The sequence below is a fragment of the Bufo bufo genome, chromosome 11, assembly GCF_905171765.1.
Source record: "Bufo bufo chromosome 11, aBufBuf1.1, whole genome shotgun sequence".
NCBI classification, from domain to species: domain Eukaryota; kingdom Metazoa; phylum Chordata; class Amphibia; order Anura; family Bufonidae; genus Bufo; species Bufo bufo.
Genome location: NC_053399.1, coordinates 20,282,905 through 20,303,555, shown reverse-complemented (window position 1 = coordinate 20,303,555; position 20,651 = coordinate 20,282,905). Strand labels below are relative to the sequence as shown.

At 45.3% G+C, this 20,651-nt stretch overlaps 1 protein-coding gene across 1 annotated transcript; it reads right to left on the bottom strand.

Annotated features, from left to right (window-relative positions):
• Positions 1-5,438: 5,438 nt before the first annotated feature.
• ATXN3 (ataxin 3) lies at positions 5,439-18,876 on the bottom strand. Its single transcript, XM_040412092.1, has 11 exons — positions 18,817-18,876; positions 16,895-17,059; positions 16,403-16,447; positions 14,822-14,907; positions 14,609-14,675; positions 11,298-11,385; positions 9,848-9,977; positions 8,586-8,755; positions 7,912-8,035; positions 7,714-7,787; positions 5,439-6,049 (listed from the first exon to the last, which is right to left on the bottom strand). The coding sequence occupies exons 1-11, from the start codon at positions 18,838-18,840 to the stop codon at positions 5,958-5,960; spliced, it is 1,065 nt and encodes a 354-aa protein (XP_040268026.1). The 5' UTR covers positions 18,841-18,876; the 3' UTR covers positions 5,439-5,957.
• Positions 18,877-20,651: the final 1,775 nt, after the last annotated feature.

Genomic DNA, 20,651 nt, shown 5'->3' with positions numbered 1-20,651 from the left:
CACAGGTGACAGGCTTAGATACAGCAGGCAGTATCATTGTCTTTCACAGGTGACAGGCTCAGATACAGCAGTCAGTATCACAGGTGACAGGCTCAGATACAGCAGGCAGTATCCCAGGTGACAGGCTTAGACACAGCAGGCAGTATCACAGGTGACAGGCTCAGATACAGCAGTCAGTATCACAGGTGACAGGCTTAGATACAGCAGGTAGTATCACAGGTGACAGGCTCAGATACAGCAAGCAGTATCACAGGTGACAGGCTTAGATACAGCAGACAATATCACAGGTGACAGGCTTAGATACAGCAGGCAGCATCCCAGGTGACAGGCTTAGATACAGCAGACGATTTCACAGGTGACAGGCTCAGATACAGCAGGCAGTATCACAGGTGACAGGCTTAGATACAGCAGGCAGTATCACAGGTGACAGGCTTAGATACAGCAGGCAGCATCCGAGGTGACAGGCTTAGATACAGCAGACGATTTCACAGGTGACAGGCTCAGATACAGCAGGCAGTATCACAGGTGACAGGCTCAGATACAGCAGGCAGTATCCCAGGTGACAGGCTTAGATACAGCAGGCAGTATCCCAGGTGACAGGCTCAGATACAGCAGGCAGCATCACAGGTGACAGGCTCAGATACAGCAGGCAGCATCACAGGTGACAGGCTTAGATACAGCAGGCAACATCACAGGTGACAGGCTTAGATACAGCAGGCAGCATCACAGATGACAGGCTCAGATACAGCAGACAGTATCACAGATGACAGGCTTAGATACAGCAGGTAGTATCACAGGTGACAGGCTCAGATACAGCAGGCAGCATCACAGGTGACAGGCTTAGATACAGCAGGCAACATCACAGATGACAGGCTCAGATACAGCAGGCATCACAGATGACAGGCTCAGATACAGCAGGCAGCATCACAGGTGACAGGCTCAGATACAGCAGGCAACATCACAGGTGACAGGCTTAGATACAGCAGGTAGCATCACAGATGACAGGCTCAGATACAGCAGACAGTATCACAGATGACAGGCTTAAATACAGCAGGTAGTATCACAGATTACAGGCTTAGATACAGCAGGCAGTATCACAGGTGACAGGCTTAGATACAGCAGTCAATATCACAGGTGACAGGCTTAGATACAGCAGAATATATCACAAGTAACAGGATTAGATACAGCAGACAGTATCACGGGTGATTGGCTTAGATACAGCAGTCAATATCACAGGTGACAGGCTTGCATACACAGCTTAGCAGACAGTATCACACATGATAGGATTAGATACCGCATCTCAGAAGACGGTATCACACAATAGGATTAGATACATTGGCTCACCAGACAGTATCACACAGGATAAGGTTAGATACAGCTGTTCAGCAGACAGGATCACACAATAGGATACTGTCCTTTGGCGTCAGCTCCATTGTCACCCGCCTATGTGGGGTCAGATTTTTTTCAGCTGCAGACGCCCCCAGCAGTCTGTCTGTCTGTCTGTCTCCAAGCCTTACGTTGAGGACTAGAGATGAGAGAAGAGAGCTTTGGATGTTACAACCGAATTCCCTTCGTTCAAAACTTCGTAATAATACTGTACGGAGATCCGTCTCCGTACAGTATTAGAATGTATGGGCTCCGATGAGCCAAAGTAAGTCGGAACCGAAGTCAAGTTTGGTTTCAAGTTATAAAGTGGTTTTCCGCTTAAAGCTACTTTCACACTCACATTTTGGGCGGATCCGTCATGGATCTGCAAAACCGGATCCGTTACAATAATACAACCGCATGCACCTGTCATGAACGGATCCGGTTGTATTATCTGTAACAAGACGGATCCGTCATGAACTACATTGAAAGTCAATGGAGGACGGATCCGTTTTCTATTGTGCCAGATTGTGTCAGTGAAAACGGATCCGTCCCCATTGACTTACATTGTGTGTCAGGACGGATCCGTTTGGCTCAGTTTCATCAAGCGGACAGCAAAACGCTGCAGGGAGCCTCCAGAGCGGAACGGAGGCAAACTGATGCCTTCTGAGCGGATCCTTTTCCATTCAGAACGCATTAGGGCAAAACTGATCTGTTTTAGAGCGCTGGTGAGAGCCCTGAACGGATCTCACAAACGGAAAGCCAAAACGTCAGTGTGAACGTAGCCTTAAAAATCAATACGTTTTGCTCCAATGACTGGCGCTAAACCACAAACAGGCTCCCACTGCGGCTTTGCAAAACCCGCTGCTATATGAACCGCGGCACAGACTCTGATTGAGAACAAAGGGAGGAGGTTTTAGCGCAGATTCGCCCAGTTTTCGGCACTGAATCCGCAACTGAAACCCACGCTCTAAATTCTTCATGTGAACCTACCCTTAGCCAAAACCAGGAGTGGAGCCTACACAAAGATAAGGTACAGTATTAGGGCTCATGCACACAGCCGTGCCCGTATTGCGGTCCACAGACAGCGTGTCAGCAATATGTGGGCACCGGCCGTGTGCTCACCGCATCACAGATGTGGGTCCTCAATCCGGAAGGTGCGGTGCGGAATGGAGGCACGGAACCCCACGGAAGTACTATGGCGTGCTTCCGTACCGCAAAAAAAAAATAGAACAGGACAGATCACGGAATCTGGATATGTCTGCGGCAGCCGCACGGAAATTTCGGTTCCCAAAGCACGGAACGGCCGAGTGCATGAGGCCTAATGGAAAGATTTGGACCTATTCCGTGTTTTAGACCTGCACCTGGTTTGGGTTCAGAACCACTGACCAAACACTGAGGCCTCATTAACATGACCGTTTTTTTGGTCCGGACGCAGACCCATTTATTTCTATGGGGCCGCAAAAAATGTCGTCCGCATCCGTGAGGCTGTTCCTTATAATATCAAACATGTCCTATTTTTGTCTGTTTTACGAATAGACATTCCCATAATGGGAACTGAGCAAAGCGCGGGATGCACACGGCCGGTATCTGTAGTTCGCAGATCCGCAGTTTACGGGCCGTAAAATACATACGGTCATATGAATGAGACCTTAGACCAGGGGGTCTGCAACCTTCGGCGCTGCGGTTACTGTGAAACTACAACTCCCAGCATACTTACTCTGCTGTTTTTGTAAGGGCTCATGCACACGAACATATTTTCTTTCCGTGTATGTTCCTTTTTTTTTTTTTTGCGACCTTATACGGAACCATTCACTTCAATGACTCCGCCAAAAAAACGGAAGTTACTCAATGCGCATTCCGTATGTCTGTTCAGCAAAAAAGTAGAACATAATATGGTCCGCATTACGGACAAGGATAGTACAGTTCTATAAAGGGCCAGCTGTTCCGTTCCGCAAAATACGGAATGCACACGGATGTCATCCGTATTTTTTGGGGACCGCAAAATACGTATGGTCGCGTGCATGAGCCCTTACTCCTATAAAAGTGAAAGGAGGATTCTAGGAGTTGTAGTTTCAGAACAGCCGGAGGTAGGCAATTCCCTAATAACCATTTATACATCTCTATAGAACAGGGATCGGCAACCTTCGGCACTCCAGGTGTGGTGAAACTACGACTCCCAGCATCCACACTTGCTTGGCTGTTCTCAGAACTCCCCTAGAAGTGAATGGAGCATGCTGGGGGCTGTAGTTTTACAACAGCAGGAGAGTGCCAGAGGTTGCTGACCCCTTCTATATAAGGGTCCATTCACACATCCGCAAATTGTGTTCCGCATATTGCGGATGCTTTCATTTCTATGGGGCCGCACGATGTGCAGCCCGGATCCGCACTTCCGGGTCTGCAATTCCGTTCCTGAAAAAAATAGAACATGTCCTATACTTGTCCGCAACTGCAGACAAGATTAGGCATTTTCTATTAAGCGCCGGCGATGTTCCGTTTTTTGCGGATCCGCAAAACACACACGGAGGTGTGAATGGACCCTAATAATACGTAGTCCACGCTCAACAACCCCTACCAGGTTTTTCTCCAAAATTTACCATCACATATTAGTGAAAAGATAAAATTAGATCTTTATTTTGTGTAGAGTGCTCTTTAAAACAACACACAAAAAACAAACAAACCTGCAAGCGGAGTGTAGATGGGGTTACAGCACCATAACCAGGGAGGGGACCCCCTTATTTGAGCGCCTGCTCTTGCCGGAGATGGCTCGTTAATGAAGATAGTGTGCGGCCATACACGGAAAGTAAATGAGGTAAACGTGACCGAGGAGCAGTCGGAGCGATACCTTTGTCCCCATTACGATCATGGAGCCAATGGGGGGGGGAATTAAAAAAATTAAATTAACAACATGGTGCAATAATTGGATTGGGGCACATTCATCCAGAAACAGCGCCGCCCCGCTCGTGGGTTATGTCTGGTATTGCAGCTTAAAAGGGTTTTCCCGAGAGTCTGATGCTGATGAGGTCATCAATATCAGATGGGCGGGGCTCTAAACCCCCCCCCTGATGACCTGTTTTAGGAGGCCATGGCCCTGCAGGGAGCTCACCAAGCACAGCGCCATCCCTGAAATAGTGGCTGTGCTTGATATTGCAGCTCAGCCCCATTCACTTGAATGGGACTGGGTTACGTCTAGGCCACATGACCAATGAATGTGACGTCACATGCCTCTTCAAACAGCTGTCAGACACACACCCCCATCCCGTCTCGTCCCCGTCCATCGGATATTCAGAACCTATCCTGAGAATAGGTCATCTATATCTAAATTCCAGAGAACCTAAGGGTTTACGCACTCGACCATATGTAGTTTTCGACCCGCAAAACACAAATCTGGAGGGGAAAAAAACGGATGACATCCATTTGACGTCTGTGTTTTTTATTTTTTTTATATTTTGCGGATCCATGCACTCGACCGTATGCCTGTCTTGTCCACAAAATGGACAAGAGTAGGACATGTTCTATTTTTTGCGGGACGAACTTGCGGACATACGGATAGTGAAGTGAATGGTTCTGCATACGCAGAAAAACGGAACGGAGACGGACAAAAAATACACATTCGTGTACATAAGCCCTAAAGGGGTATTCCTGCTGTTTGAAGTTATCTCTGATCCACAGGATGAGGAATAACTATTAGATGGAAGGGAAGGGGTCCTACCGCTGGAACCCCAACGGATCACAAGAACAGGGGCCCCCGTACCCCTGAAATGAACGGAGCGGCCTGTCACACATGCGCGTAGACGCTCCATTCATTTCAATGCGAGTTCTGGAGATAGCCAAGTACAGCGGCTGTTTAATCGAATGCGGCCAGGCTGCAATACCACACACAAGCTGTGGCCAGGCGTGGCGCTGTTACTAGGAAAAAGCAGCCATGTATCTCGAATCCTTCCGTCAGCGTCGCCTGCACCATGACTCCCTTCCGACAGGTCGCTGTCATTGCTATGGGCTAGCACAGGTGGATGGATTAGGACGAGTGGAAGGGGGGAGCAAAATATTTGAGGTAAGTACTTGTACAAGGGTTAAAATAAAAATAAAATCCAAGAAATCCTTTTTAATAAAAAGCATTTGCAACTTTCTTATTTACTCCGTGCACTGAGCAAGGGGGAAGGGCTCAGCCTATGCTCTACTGCCCCGCGGCTCCCCCTGGTGGTAGTGCAGGGAGGCAGACTTAGCACAGGGCATACTTTAGAGACTTGCACTCCATCCTGGTTTTTGGAAGTCCCGCTTGTCAGATGTGGGGCAAGTCTTCACCTCTATGGCCAGCATTGAGGGGCTTGTGCTTTGGTCACGCCATGCGAGGTGGAGTCTTTCGGGAGGAGGAGGAGAAGATCAGAGGCCGCAGGATGTGACGCTGCTCAGGTGGTGAAGAATAATTGACACACGGACACGTTTAAAAAGACATTCATAAAAGCATCAAATATACCTAAGGCTGACGCCCGTCCACACTATATATTCAATATGTACATTCTTGTTATCTGCGTGACAAGCGCGGCAGGTCCCACAGGACAGTTTACAATGGGCAGGCCGGAGCCCAGTGGTCATTTGCCCTGCTCCTCAGACTTGGTCCCACCAGTATCTAGAGACATTTTCATGGCTGCCCTGAGCATGTCCTCTTCACTCATTCCAGAATCTGCAGAAGAAGAGTGAAAGTTATAATATTGGCATCATCCCCCGCATGGCGTAAAGTGAGGAACCTACCGTAAATATCTCTCGTATACGTAATCTAAGCACAAATCTTATCAACCAGCCTATCCCTACACTAGAGAGCAGCGGTGACATCATTGAGAATGCAGCCTATCCATTCACTAGAGATCAGCGGTGACATCACTCAGAATGCAGCCTATCCATTCACTAGAGATCAGCGGTGACATCACTGAGAATGCAGCCTATCCATTCACTAGAGAGCAGCAGTGACATCACTGAGAATGCAGCCTATCCATTCACTAGAGATCAGCGGTGACATCACTGAGAATGCAGCCTATCCATTCACTAGAGAGCAGCGGTGACATCACTGAGAATACAGCCTATCCATTCACTAGAGATCAGCGGTGACATCACTGAGAATGCAGTCTATCCATTCACTAGAGATCAGCAGTGACATCACTGAGAATGCAGCCTATCCCTACACTAGAGAGCAGCGGTGACATCACTCAGAATGCAGTCTATCCATTCACTAGAGATCAGCGGTGACATCACTGAGAATGCAGCCTATCCATTCACTAGAGAGCAGAGGTGACATCACTGAGAATGCAGCCTATCCGTTCACTAGAGATCAGCGGTGACATCACTGAAAATGTAGCCTATCCATTCACTAGAGATCAGCGGTGACATCACTGAAAATGTAGCCTATCCATTCACTAGAGATCAGCGGTGACATCACTGAGAATGCAGCCTATCCATTCACTAGAGAGCAGCGGTGACATCACTGAGAATGCAGCCTATCCATTCACTAGAGATCAGCGGTGACATCACTGAGAATGCAGCCTATCCATTCACTAGAGAGCAGCGGTGACATCACTGAGAATACAGCCTATCCATTCCCTAGAGATCAGGGGTGACATCACTGAAAATGCAGCCTATCCATTCACTAGAGATCAGCGGTGACATCACTGAGAATGCAGCCTATCCATTCACTAGAGAGCAGCGGTGACATCACTGAGAATACAGCCTATCCATTCCCTAGAGATCAGGGGTGACATCACTGAAAATGCAGCCTATCCATTCACTAGAGATCAGCGGTGACATCACTGAGAATGCAGCCTATCCATTCACTAGAGAGCAGCGGTGACATCACTGAGAATGCAGCCTATCCATTCACTAGAGAGCAGCGGTGACATCACTGAGAATGCAGCCTATCCATTCACTAGAGATCAGCAGTGACATCACTGAGAATGCAGCTTATCCATTCACTAGAGAGCAGCGGTGACATCACTGAGAATGCAGCCTATCCATTCACTAGAGAGCAGCGGTGACATCACTGAGAATGCAGCCTATCCATTCACTAGAGCAGGGATGCTCAACCTGCGGCCCTCCAGCTGTTTTAAAACTACAACTCCCATCATGCTTGGCTGTAGGGTGATAGCTGTAGGCTTTCCGGGCATGCTGGGTAGTTTTGCAACAGCTGGAGGGCAGCAGGTTGGGCATCCCTGCACTAGAGATCAGCGGTGACATCACTGAGAATGCAGCCTATCCATTCCCTAGATATCAGCGGTGACATCACTGAGAATGCCACCTATCCATTCACTAGAGATCAGCGGTGACATCACATAAAATCTACTTTCCGGGACGGCTTACCTGCTTCTGCATGTCCGGAGTCTGTTGTTGCACAGTTCCCATCGGAGCACGGTTCATGTTTTATCTGCTGTTGTCTACAAAAATAAAATGGCGCTGTTAATTCTCCTGACATGAAGCTGCTGTGGACAGCAATTCTGTGGTATAAAGTAATGAAAGATTTAAACAAAACAAAAAATTAAAATAAATCGGATTCGTTACTTTTCAAAATACATCTGTCGTCTTTGGCGCAGTTCCTCCTGTGAGAGGGATTCTTCCTTACAGGTCCCTGATGTCTGCGGCACGCTGTGGGGTGAGGTCTCTGTGTATTCACTGCGAGGTCCTCCTGCAAGAAAGCACTATTATGGATGGGGGGTGGAGAGTTAGTGTCAGGGGACCGCTCCTAGAAACCGGAGGGATTTTATACCACTCACAGCTGGGGATTTGTTACAGTTGCATCCAGCCTAGACAATCCTCTGTGAGATCAACAGTGTGGACTTCATACTAATACACTGTAACAAACTCTCAGGAGAGAGATTTATGCTATAGAGGATTGTCTGGGCTGGATGTAATGGTAACAAACACTCAACTGTGTGAAGTTTTAGGTTAAGCAGAGTTTTTAACCTGTACGTATTTCTATTCACTCACAGGAAGCAAAGACCTTGAAAATGGGGAGGAATTGAGGAAAGAAAAAAAAAAAGAAAGAAGAAAAGTAATACAAGCTTTTTGCTAATTTTTGCGTGTAAAAATTGGCAAATTTGGGGGATTTTTCTCCACGGATGGCGATTTTGGGCGGGAAGTTTACTGGAAGGAGCTGGGGCACATTACACATTTTATTGACATGAGAGTTGTCTTGCCCTTTGCTCTGCGTCACGGAACCCGTTGCTGTACAGTACCTTGCATACTGAGTCGTATCGCCCTGCGGAGATCTGCCTCCTCGTCCTCCATGTCTATCTCTTGCCTACTGAGTGCAAGTGCCTTCTGCAGGTTCTCTTCATCCTCATCCATCATGGGGGATCCGTCGTACAACTGAGACCCCTCCACGCCCGGAACACTCCTCTGTGAACTACACAAGAATCACAGATTTAAAAGAGATATTCACATCCTATAGGGCAGGGATGCCCAACCTGCGGCCCTCCAGCTGTTGCAAAACCACAACACCCAACATGCCTGGACTGCCTACAGCTATTAGCCTACAGCAGGGCATGGTGGGAGTTGTAGTTTTACAACAGCTGTAGGGCCGCAGGTTGAGCTATCCTGCTATAGAGTGATCATATATCGCTAGGATACGCCATCGCTTTATAAGTAGGGGTCCGCACTGATCTTGAGAATGAAGGTGCTGTTGCGCTGATTTAGCACCGCAGGCCGGTCACAGTCCCGGCCGCCCAGTGTGCAAGGAACTGAAACACCGCTCCATTCAAGTGCAGTTCCCGAAATCAAGCGCTGGCATACATGGGGTGTGGTATATTAGGCCTCATGCACACGACTGTAGTTATGGTCCGCATCCGAGCCGCAGTTTTTGCGGCTCGGATGCGGACCCATTCACTTAAATGGTGCCGCAAAAGATGCGGACAGCACTCAGTGTTGCACACGGGCGGCTTCCGTTTTTTTGCGGATCCACGGTTTGCTTACCCTGACAATTTCCAACATGGAGGCCTCCAATTAACAGACAAGGTCAACATCACCCATGACTCTTCAGTCGGTTCAGAATAAATAAAAAAATAATATGACAAACTGTGCCATCTGCAGCTAGCTACGCGGTATTTCAGGCTAGGGCTACACAACAAGATTTTTTGGGCGACTATTTGTCACAGTAATGTCACGCAACATATTTTGTAATGATAGTCTATGGTGTCGCACTGCAAAATGCAACATGCTGCGACACGACAGTCTCAAAAAACCCATCCAAGATGGATTTTTTTGCGACTGTCATGTTGCAGCACGTCACAGTGCGACACCATAGACGACCCTTATAAAATATGTTTCGCTTATTGTCGCGCAACACATGTTGTCGTGTAGCCCTAGCATTAGGCTCTGCTCTACGCATGCCGCCATATGATGTACTGTCTGGGCATGTATGGCATCTTCAGAACTGATCCAGTAATATTCTGCCCCCTGTGACTCCACTTCTTCTCTGGTTGGATACGCCCTGCGCTACCTTTGGTCGGTCAGTGCTGCATCCTCTCCTATGAGCCGCGGCCGCTGAATCTGCTGCACCCGGATCATCTGGAGGATCTGGTCGGCTTCACAGTCGGGTAGATCTCCTTTTACTACAAATATGGAGTATCCTGGAAAAAGAGTTTGCAATGAATTTAAGTGGTTTATCCCACATGTCGTGTTCTCCTTACCCACAAGAATACAGCTCATGGATGAGAGACAGTAAGAGAAAGATGGATACAGAAATAAGAAGAGGAAAGAGAGAGCGAGAGCTAAAGAAAAAAAGAGGGAAATAGAGTGACAAAGAGAGAGAAATAAATAAAGAGGGAAAGAAAAAAGTGAGAGAAAAAATTACAACTCGTCACCTAGGGTCGTAAAGTCAAAGAGAGTGAGAAAGTGAAAGCCAAACAAAGAAAGTGAAAGAGAAAAACAAAGAAATAAAGAGAGGAAAAAAGTACAAAGATGGAAAAAAGAGAAGAAGAAAAAAAAAAGCAAAAGAATGTGAAAGAAAGAAAGTGAGAAAAAAGAAATCTCGCTGAAGTACAGCTCGTCATCACACAGGGCTGTATGGTCAAAGAGAGAAAGAACGTGAAAGAGACAAAGAAAGTGAAAGTAACAGAGAAAAGAAAAAGGGAAAAATAAGGATACAGAAAGAAAAAGAGGAAAGAGAAAGAGCTGAAGAAAAAAAAAAAAAAGAAGAGGGAAAGAGAATGAAGGAGAGAGGAAAATAGTGAAAGCGAAAGAAAAAAAGGGTCAGGAAAAAAGGAAACGATAAGAAAGACCACACAAATAAAACTTGTCACATAGAGTCATATGGTCAAAGAGAGTGAGAAAGTGACAAAGAAAGTGAAAGAGAAAAAAAATGAGAAAGAAAGAGGGATGAAAGAGAGAGAGAGGGAAAGAACGAAAGAAAAAAAAAAAAAGTGAGAAAAAAAGAAAGCTCACAGCTCGTCATCACATAGGGCCGTGTGGTCAAAGAGAGAAAGAACGTGAAAGAGAGAAAAGAAAGTGAAAGCAACAGAGAGAAAAGAAAGTGAAAGTAACAGATGGAGAAAAAAAAAAGAAAGAAAAAGGGAATAGGAGAGTGACAGGAAAAAGAGAAAAAGCAAATGGGAAAAGAAGAAAGGGGGGAGGAGAGAGAGAGAGAGAGAGAGAGAGAGATGAAAAAAGAGAAAGAAAGGAAGGTATAGACAGACATTTTCTACATAAATAAGTCATGTTCAGGTAGATGGATGTTTCTCCACCATGATCAAAATTTAGGAGAGGACTTGTGTTTTTGGAAACCGCGGATCAGAAGAGGCCCTGGGAGACATGCCGTCTTCTGTCCTTACCACGGACAGACCGCTGCTCTTATGATGTGTACAGGTGCAGACTGCGGCAGCCTGACTCCGCGATCGTGTGCGATGGGATTTACACATCAGAGGCGACATAAAAACCATCTGAAGCATTACCTTCCTGTTGTAGCTGAGCTAAGAAGAGTGCAAGGTAGGTGTCGGATATAAGCTCCGGGCCTGTCAGCAGGGAATTCAAGTTGAACCACTGCAAAAATTGCACAAAATTTAAAAAAAAAATAGAAAATAAAAACAATGGCCATGTTAAAGGGGAAGTGTGCATGACATTTACACGCATTATCAGCAGCGTCCTACTCATCTGCATCCCAGTGCTGGAATCTGTCAGAGGATGGCAGCGATTACCCGCCTGCAGTCATTCACTGATTTATCTGCCATGCTGAGCAGACTAAGACTTGCTCCTTAAAGGGGTTGTCCAGCCTCTACCAAGTGATAGCCTATCCTCACTGGCTGATTGTAGAGTGTCCCCACACCGCCGCCGGAACTATGCAGTCGTAAACAAGCTCCTTCCACCACAAGGTGGACAAAGCCGCCTACCTAGTTCCAGCGGCGACTACCGGCCTAGGAGCTAAACCTGACCAAAAGATAGGGGGGGGGGCAGGGTGTCAGTCCCCCTCCAATCACATAGTGATGGCCTATTGTGAGGAGAGACCATCACTTACTAAAGGCTGGACAACCCCTTTAAGATGATGGGGGAATATAACCAATATATATATATTATCAATAAAAAATACAGTGCCTTGCAAAAGTATTCAACCCCCCCCCCCCCCCTTGACATTTTTCGGATTTTGTTATGTTTTGTTAATCTAAATTCTATGTGATGGATCAGAACACAATAGTCTAAGTCGGTGAAGTGAAATGAGAAAAATATATAAATAAAACTATTGTTTAGAAATAGAAAACAGAAAATTGCCCTGTGCGTATGTATTCACCCCCTCTGTTAGGAAGCCCATAAAAAGCTCTGGTGCAACCTATTACCTTCAGAAGTCCCATAATTAGTGAGATGATGTCACCTGTGTGCAATCTCAGCGTCACATGATCTGTCATTACGTATACACACCAGAGGCTGCAACACCTAAGGCTACTTTCACACTAGCGTTCGGGGTTCCGCTTGTGAGCTCAGTTTGAAGGTTCTCACAAGCGGCCCCGAACGGATCCGTCCAGCCCTAATGCATTCTGAGTGGATGCGGATCCGCTCAGAATGCATCAGTCTGGCACCGTTTGTCCTCCGCTCCGCTCAGCAGGCGGACCCCTGAACGCAGCTTGCAGCGTTCGGGTGTCCGCCTGGCCGTGCGGAGGCAAACGGATCCGTCCAGACTTACAATGTAAGTCAATGGGGACGGATCCGTTTGAAGTTGACACAGTATGGCTCAATTTTCAAACGGATCCGTCCCCCATTGACTTTCAATGTAAAGTCAAAACGGATCCGTTTGCATTATCATGAACAAAAAAAAAATAATTAGTATTTTATTTTTTTTATTTTTTCATGGTAATGCAAACGGATCCGTTCTGAACGGATCTAAGCGTTTACATTATAGGTGCGGATCCGTCTGTGCAGATACCAGACGGATCCGACCTAACGCAGGTGTGAAAGTAGCCTAAGCAAGAGGCATCACTAACCAAACACTGCCATGAAGACCAAGGAACTCTCCAAACAAGTAAGGGACAATGTTGTTGAGAAGTACAAGTCAGGGTTAGGTTATAAAAAAATATCCAAATCCTTGATGATCCCCAGGAGCACCATCAAATCTATCATAATCAAATGGAAAGAACATGGCACAACAGAAAACCTGCCAAGAGACGGCCGCCCACCAAAACTCACGGACCGGGCAAGGAGTGCATTAATCAGAGAGGCAGCACAGAGACCTAAGGTAACCCTGGAGGAGCTGCAGAGTTCCACAGCAGAGACCGGAGTATCTGTCCATAGGACGACAATAAGCCGTACGCTCCATAGAGTTGGGCTTTATGGCAGTGGCCAGAAGAAAGCCATTACTGTCAGCTAAAAACAATAAGGCACGTTGTGAGTTTGTGAAAAGGCCTGTGGGAGACTCCCAAATGTATGGAGGAAGGTGCTCCGGTCTGAGGAGACTATAATGGAACTTTTCAGCCATTAAAGAAAACGCCATGTCTGGCGCAAACCCATCACATCACCCAAAGAACGCCATCTCCACAGTGAGACATGGTGGTGGCAGCATCATGCTGGGGGGACTGGGAAACTGGTCAGAGTGGAGGGAAAGATGGATGGTGCTAAATACAGGGATATTCTGGAGCAGAACCTGCACCTCTCTGTGCGTGATCTGAGGCTCGGACGGAGGTTCACCTTCCAGCCGGACAATGACCCCAAACACACGGCTAAAGCAACACTTGGGGGGTTTAAGGGGAAACATGTAAATGTGTTGGAATGGCCGAGTCACAGCCCAGATCTCAATCCCATAGAAGATCTGTGGTCAGACTTAGAGATTGCTGTTCACAAGTGCAAACATCCAACCTGAAGGAGCTGGAGCAGTTCTGCAAGGAGGAACGGGCAAAAACCCCAGTGGTAAGATGTGGGAAGCTCATAGAGACTTATCCAAAGTGACTTGGAGCTGTGATTGCCACAAAAGGTGGCTCTACAGAGTATTGACTTTAGGGGGGTGAATAATTCTGCACATTGACTTTTTCTGTTACTTTGTCCTATTTGTTGTTTTCTTCACAATAAAAAAAGAAAACATCTTCATAGTTGTCGGCACGTTCTGTAAATTAAATTATGCAAATCCTCAAACAATCCATGTTAATTCCAGGTTGTGAGGCACCAAAATAAAAAAAAAGTCAAGGGGGTGAATACTTTTGCAAGGCACTGTAAGTCGCATTTCAATATAAATTCGCCATTGTTACAAGCCTGCAGGGTAAAGAATGGTGGAGGCTCTCATGCCGGTTGTCATGGTTACATCCAATGACAAATGCAGATCTGTTTTGTAACTGTATCCAAGACAATGGTAAGTCAAGTTTAAGGGCTGTATTACACCAACAGATTATCTAACTAATATCTGTTCAATCAGACCAATAGTTGGTGTGTATAGCAGAAGATCTGTGTGTAATTGGCCATCTGACCAATGATTGGTCAGAAAATCGGTCAGATAGCCTGTTGGTGTAATACAGCCCTACGACTAGAGGAGAGACGATGTATAAACAAAGACAGGACCCAGAATACAACCATAAAAAAAAAAAAAAAAAAAATCAAACAGAATGAAAACCTCCATTCTTTACACTGCAGGCTACATCCACAGGACTGGAAAATACCCCCAAAAAAATGAATAAAGGGTTTATGTTACAGAGGAATTTTTCTTTCATGTCATGATTCAATAGTTTTACTACTGAAACAAATAAATGTCATCACATTTCCAGGATTCAGTGGAGTCCAGATGGTGACCTACCTGTTTACCCAATTTCCGTACAGTAAACCAGTGCTCCTTATAATTAGAGATAAAGGCTCGTTCATTTCTGAAGTGAAAAAATAAAACAAAAACAAAAAAAATTCATGATTTTAAAATAAAATTCATCCCAATCAACATAATCACCCTGCGTGCAAAAGCAGATGTGAAGTAAACATGAAATTAATAAAATAATCTAGAAATCTAGAGACTTACATTGGATCTATGCCGAGGGTCTGATACTCGGGACTGTTGAAGAGAATCAGTTCTAGTCCCCAGACTCTTAGTGCATCACTTATAACCTGGGGAAAGAACAAAGAAATAAACGGTGTATTGTCTACAAACTGCGCTCGATACATACATTACTTATCCTGTACTGACCCTGAGTTACATCCTGTATTATACTCCAGAGCTGTACTCACTATTCTGCTGGTGCAGTCTCTGTGTACATACATTACTTATCCTGTACTGATCCTGAGTTACGTCCTGTATTATACTCCAGAGCTGCACTCACTATTCTGCTGGTGCAGTCACTGTGTACATACATTACTTATCCTGTACTGATCCTGAGTTACATCCTGTATTATACTCCAGAGCTGCACTCACTATTCTGCTGGTGCAGTCACTGTGTACATACATTACTTATCCTGTACTGATCCTGAGTTACATCCTGTATTATACTCCAGAGCTGCACTCACTATTCTGCTGGTGCAGTCACTGTGTGCATACATTACATTACTTATCCTGTACTGATCCTGAGTTACATCCTGTATTATACTCCAGAGCTGCACTCACTATTCTGCTGGTGCAGTCACTGTGTACATTACATTACTTATCCTGTACTGATCCTGAGTTACATCCTGTATTATACTCCAGAGCTGCACTCACTATTCTGCTGGTGCAGTCACTGTGTACATTACATTACTTATCCTGTACTGACCCTGAGTTACATCCTGTATTATACTCCAGAGCTGCACTCACTATTCTGCTGGTGCAGTCACCGTATACATACATTACTTATCCTGTGTTACATCCTGTATTATACTCCAGAGCTGCACTCACTATTCTGCTGGTGCAGTCACTGTGTACATACATTACTTATCCTGTACTGATCCTGAGTTACATCCTGTATTATACTCCAGAGCTGCACTCACTATTCTGCTGGTGCAGTCACTGTGTACATACATTACTTATCCTGTACTGATCCTGAGTTACATCCTGTATTATACTCCAGAGCTGCACTCACTATTCTGCTGGTGCAGTCACTGTGTGCATACATTACATTACTTATCCTGTACTGATCCTGAGTTACATCCTGTATTATACTCCAGAGCTGCACTCACTATTCTGCTGGTGCAGTCACTGTGTACATTACATTACTTATCCTGTACTGACCCTGAGTTACATCCTGTATTATACTCCAGAGCTGCACTCACTATTCTGCTGGTGCAGTCACCGTATACATACATTACTTATCCTGTGTTACATCCTGTATTATACTCCAGAGCTGCACTCACTATTCTGCTGGTGCAGTCACTGTGTACATACATTACTTATCCTGTACTGATCCTGAGTTACATCCTGTATTATACTCCAGAGCTGCACTCACTATTCTGCTGGTGCAGTCACTGTGTACATACATTACATTACTTATCCTGTACTGATCCTGTCTCAGATCTATCACCAGGATGCTCTGGAGACCCCGGTGTCTATGCGGATTGGATGCTCATCCCTAACCTGGAAACACACGGGCCCTGTGATCTTTATGGACACTCCCTTAAACTCCCTAAGACTCACCTGGATGGAGAAGAATCCGCTGTCGTCCATGTTTCCGGACGGCTGCTGCAATAAGAAAATGGAGGAATAATGGAGGTCTGCATGTTTAAAATATATATATATATATATTTTTTTTTTATTTCCTCACCGCCTGTTTGGTGTCAGTGAATGGAATTACTTTTGTTCACATGACCTTGTCCTGCTCACACAGCTGATGGTTTGTTAGAATGTATGAGTGCAGGGAAGTGCTATAAGTCCAAAAAAGGTGAGAAATTTGCTATCAAATTGCTATTGTGGTTAACGCACGCAGCATTATCAACACTGATACATTGTAACAAATCCTCAGCTGTGAGAAGTATTGGGCCTGGGAAGGTTTTCAGCCTTTGGATGTAAACAAAAATGTTTTCATTCACTGATACCAAGCAGAGATCCTCTAAACTGGTTCACAGTGTCTGCATGAGGAGGAGCGAGCTGATCCGTAGAACCCCCCTTTAATTTCCGTAGAGTCCTTACCTGCATGAAGGTTCTGTACTCAGCGCTGGTCATACCGCCCTCCGCCATTCTCATCCGCTCCTCCTCATCCAGCTGCATGGCGATGGACGAGAGCTCCACAGGGCTGAAGTACTCCCCCTGCAGGAGGTTATTGAGGCAGTGCTGGGCGCAAAGGGAGCCCTCTTGCTGGAAGAAAGTAGGGGGTCACAGAGGGTCAGTGTGAAGTCACACGTCTCCTGTATAATAACACTATACACACGTCTCCTGTATAATAACACTATACACACTTCTCCTGTATAATAACACTATACACACTTCTCCTGTATAATAACACTATACACACTTCTCCTGTATAATAACACTATACACACTTCTCCTGTATAATAACACTATACACACGTCTCCTGTATAATAACACTATACACACGTCTCCTGTATAATAACACTATACACACCTCTCCTGTATAATAACACTATACACACAGCTGTGACGTCACACCTCTCCTGTGTAATAACACTATACACACACCTCTCCTGTATAACACTATACACACCTCTCCTGTGTAATAACACTATACACACAGCTGTGATGTCACATCTCTCCTGTATAATAACACTATACACACACCTCTCCTGTATAACACTATACACACAGCTGTGACGTCACACCTCTCCTGTATAATAACACTATACACACGTCTCCTGTATAATAACACTATACACACGTCTCCTGTATAATAACACTATACACACGTCTCCTGTATAATAACACTATACACACGTCTCCTGTATAATAACACTATACACACGTCTCCTGTATAATAACACTATACACACGTCTCCTGTATAATAACACTATACACACGTCTCCTGTATAATAACACTATACACACGTCTCCTGTATAATAACACTATACACACGTCTCCTGTATAATAACACTATACACACGTCTCCTGTATAATAACACTATACACACGTCTCCTGTATAATAACACTATACACACGTCTCCTGTATAATAACACTATACACACGTCTCCTGTATAATAACACTATACACACGTCTCCTGTATAATAACACTATACACACGTCTCCTGTATAATAACACTATACACACGTCTCCTGTATAATAACACTATACACACGTCTCCTGTATAATAACACTATACACACGTCTCCTGTATAATAACACTATACACACGTCTCCTGTATAATAACACTATACACACGTCTCCTGTATAATAACACTATACACACGTCTCCTGTATAATAACACTATACACACGTCTCCTGTATAATAACACTATACACACGTCTCCTGTATAATAACACTATACACACGTCTCCTGTATAATAACACTATACACACCTCTCCTGTATAATAACACTATACACACACCTCTCCTGTATAATAACACTATACACACGTCTCCTGTATAATAACACTATACACACGTCTCCTGTATAATAACACTATACACACGTCTCCTGTATAATAACACTATACACACGTCTCCTGTATAATAACACTATACACACCTCTCCTGTATAATAACACTATACACACACCTCTCCTGTATAATAACACTATACACACACCTCTCCTGTATAATAACACTATACACACACCTCTCCTGTATAATAACACTATACACACACCTCTCCTGTATAATAACACTATACACACACCTCTCCTGTATAATAACACTATACACACCTCTCCTGTATAATAACACTATACACACAGCTGTGACGTCACGCGTCTCCTGTATAATAACACTTTATGGCTCCGGTTTCCTCCCCCGCCTTTGCCTGTAGGGATGCTCAGTACTCCTGGTGACGGCAGTAGGTGGAACAGGCCGCCAGGGTAGCACACCGACCCTCACTTTTCTCAACCCGTCCCCCTCCCCCACTAGGAGCGGCGCCCACAAATTCCAACTTACTTTCTCGTGAAAGATAACCTCCATGTTTATTTGTCTCAGCTGCCAGCCACACCCCTCCTGCTTACGTCACGGAAGTGCCGGTAACGTGCCTTCCAATCGTAGGCTCAGAATCAGGTCACGTGGAACGCTCGAACCTGGGCTGATCAGGTGACCGGCTTTAGCTCACATGACCCACCCACGCTCATGGCGTCTGATGTTATCAGTAGGCGACGGCGTAGAGTCTGCCATGTTTATGTCGGGCAACTTGTCATGATACAAATTAGTGTAGCTTTATCGTTTTGGACACACTGAGGGATATTTATCCAAACTCTGTCATGGAAAACTGGCTCAGTGGCCCATAGCAACCAATCAGAGTCCACCTTTCATGTTTCAATAATCCTTTGCAATTTGAAAGGTGGATTTTGATTGGTTGCTACGGGCGACTAAACCAGTTTTCCTTTACACCATTTTTGGCAGCCCGAGGAAGGAGCTCTGCTACTCAGAGCCGAAGACCAAGCCGCCAAGCAGTGGCGTAGCGTGAGGGGGGCCGTTGCCCTGGGCGCAAAATTGTAGGGGGCAGCAGGCAGTATAATGAGGGTGATGGAAGCCTATGGCTCCCATCCCCTCCGTTCTGCCTCATAAGCTTCAGGCTAGGCGCAGGCGATCGTGATTATATCACCGTGACCTCTTGCACCGGGTCTCGCGAGACGACGTGAAGACGCGGCGCAGGAGGGCTCGGTGATGTGTTCCTGACCGCCTGCGCTGGGACGCCCGAGCAAAGGCTACAAGAGGCGATGAAGACAGGTGAGTATTTTTTTTTTTTTTTAAATGTAAGTACTGGGGGCCATACTGGGGACAATATGGAGGTGGGCAGAAGAGATACAAAGGAAGCCGGTATATTTAGAAAGAATGGGCACCGTTTTATATTATACAGAGGGGCCATTATATATTATACAGGGGGGCCATTATATATTATAGTTATACAGAGGGGTCATAATATATAATAATTATACAGTGGGGCCATTATATATTATAGTTATACAGTGGGGCCATTATATATTATAGTTATACAGTGGGGCCATTATATATTATACAGGGGGGCCATAATATATAATAATTATACAGGGGGCCATTATATATAATAATTATACAGGGGGGCCATTATATATTATACTTATACAGAGGGGCCATAATATATAATCATTATACAGTGGGGCCATTATATATTATACAGAGGGGCCATTATATATTATAATTATACAGAGGGACCATTATTGATGGCCTCTCTGTATAATTATAATATATAATGGCCCCCTGTATAATTATTATATATAATGGCCCCTCTGTATAACTATAATATATAATGGCCCCCCTGTTTAATATATAATGACCCCCTCTGTAATAGCATATATAATGGCCCCCTCTGTATTATTATTATATTGTCACGGATGTTGTAGGGGAGAACACCAAAAGACAACAAGAAGGAAGGGGAAAGACACTAGGCCTCACCGCTAGGGAAGGAAAAGGGTCACCACCTATAAAACTCTGCTCCTGGCCCTAACTCCTATCCGTATGGGCACCTCTCGATGGTAGAGATACCCATACACAGGAACCTAGAAAACCCTGGTGACCATCAGATGCCCTAAAGATAATGACAGGGCAGAGACCACCCTTTCCTTCCCTGGTGAAGGATTTAGCGTCTCACTGAGGCCTAGTAAACAACAAAGGGTGAGGGGGAATACAAAACGCAACAAGCAGAACACTTAACTTCAGAGGATGATGGATGAACAGGACTTGAACACGAACCACACTCCAGCTCTTCCAAGACCAAATGAAGCTATCCCAAGCAAGGAGTG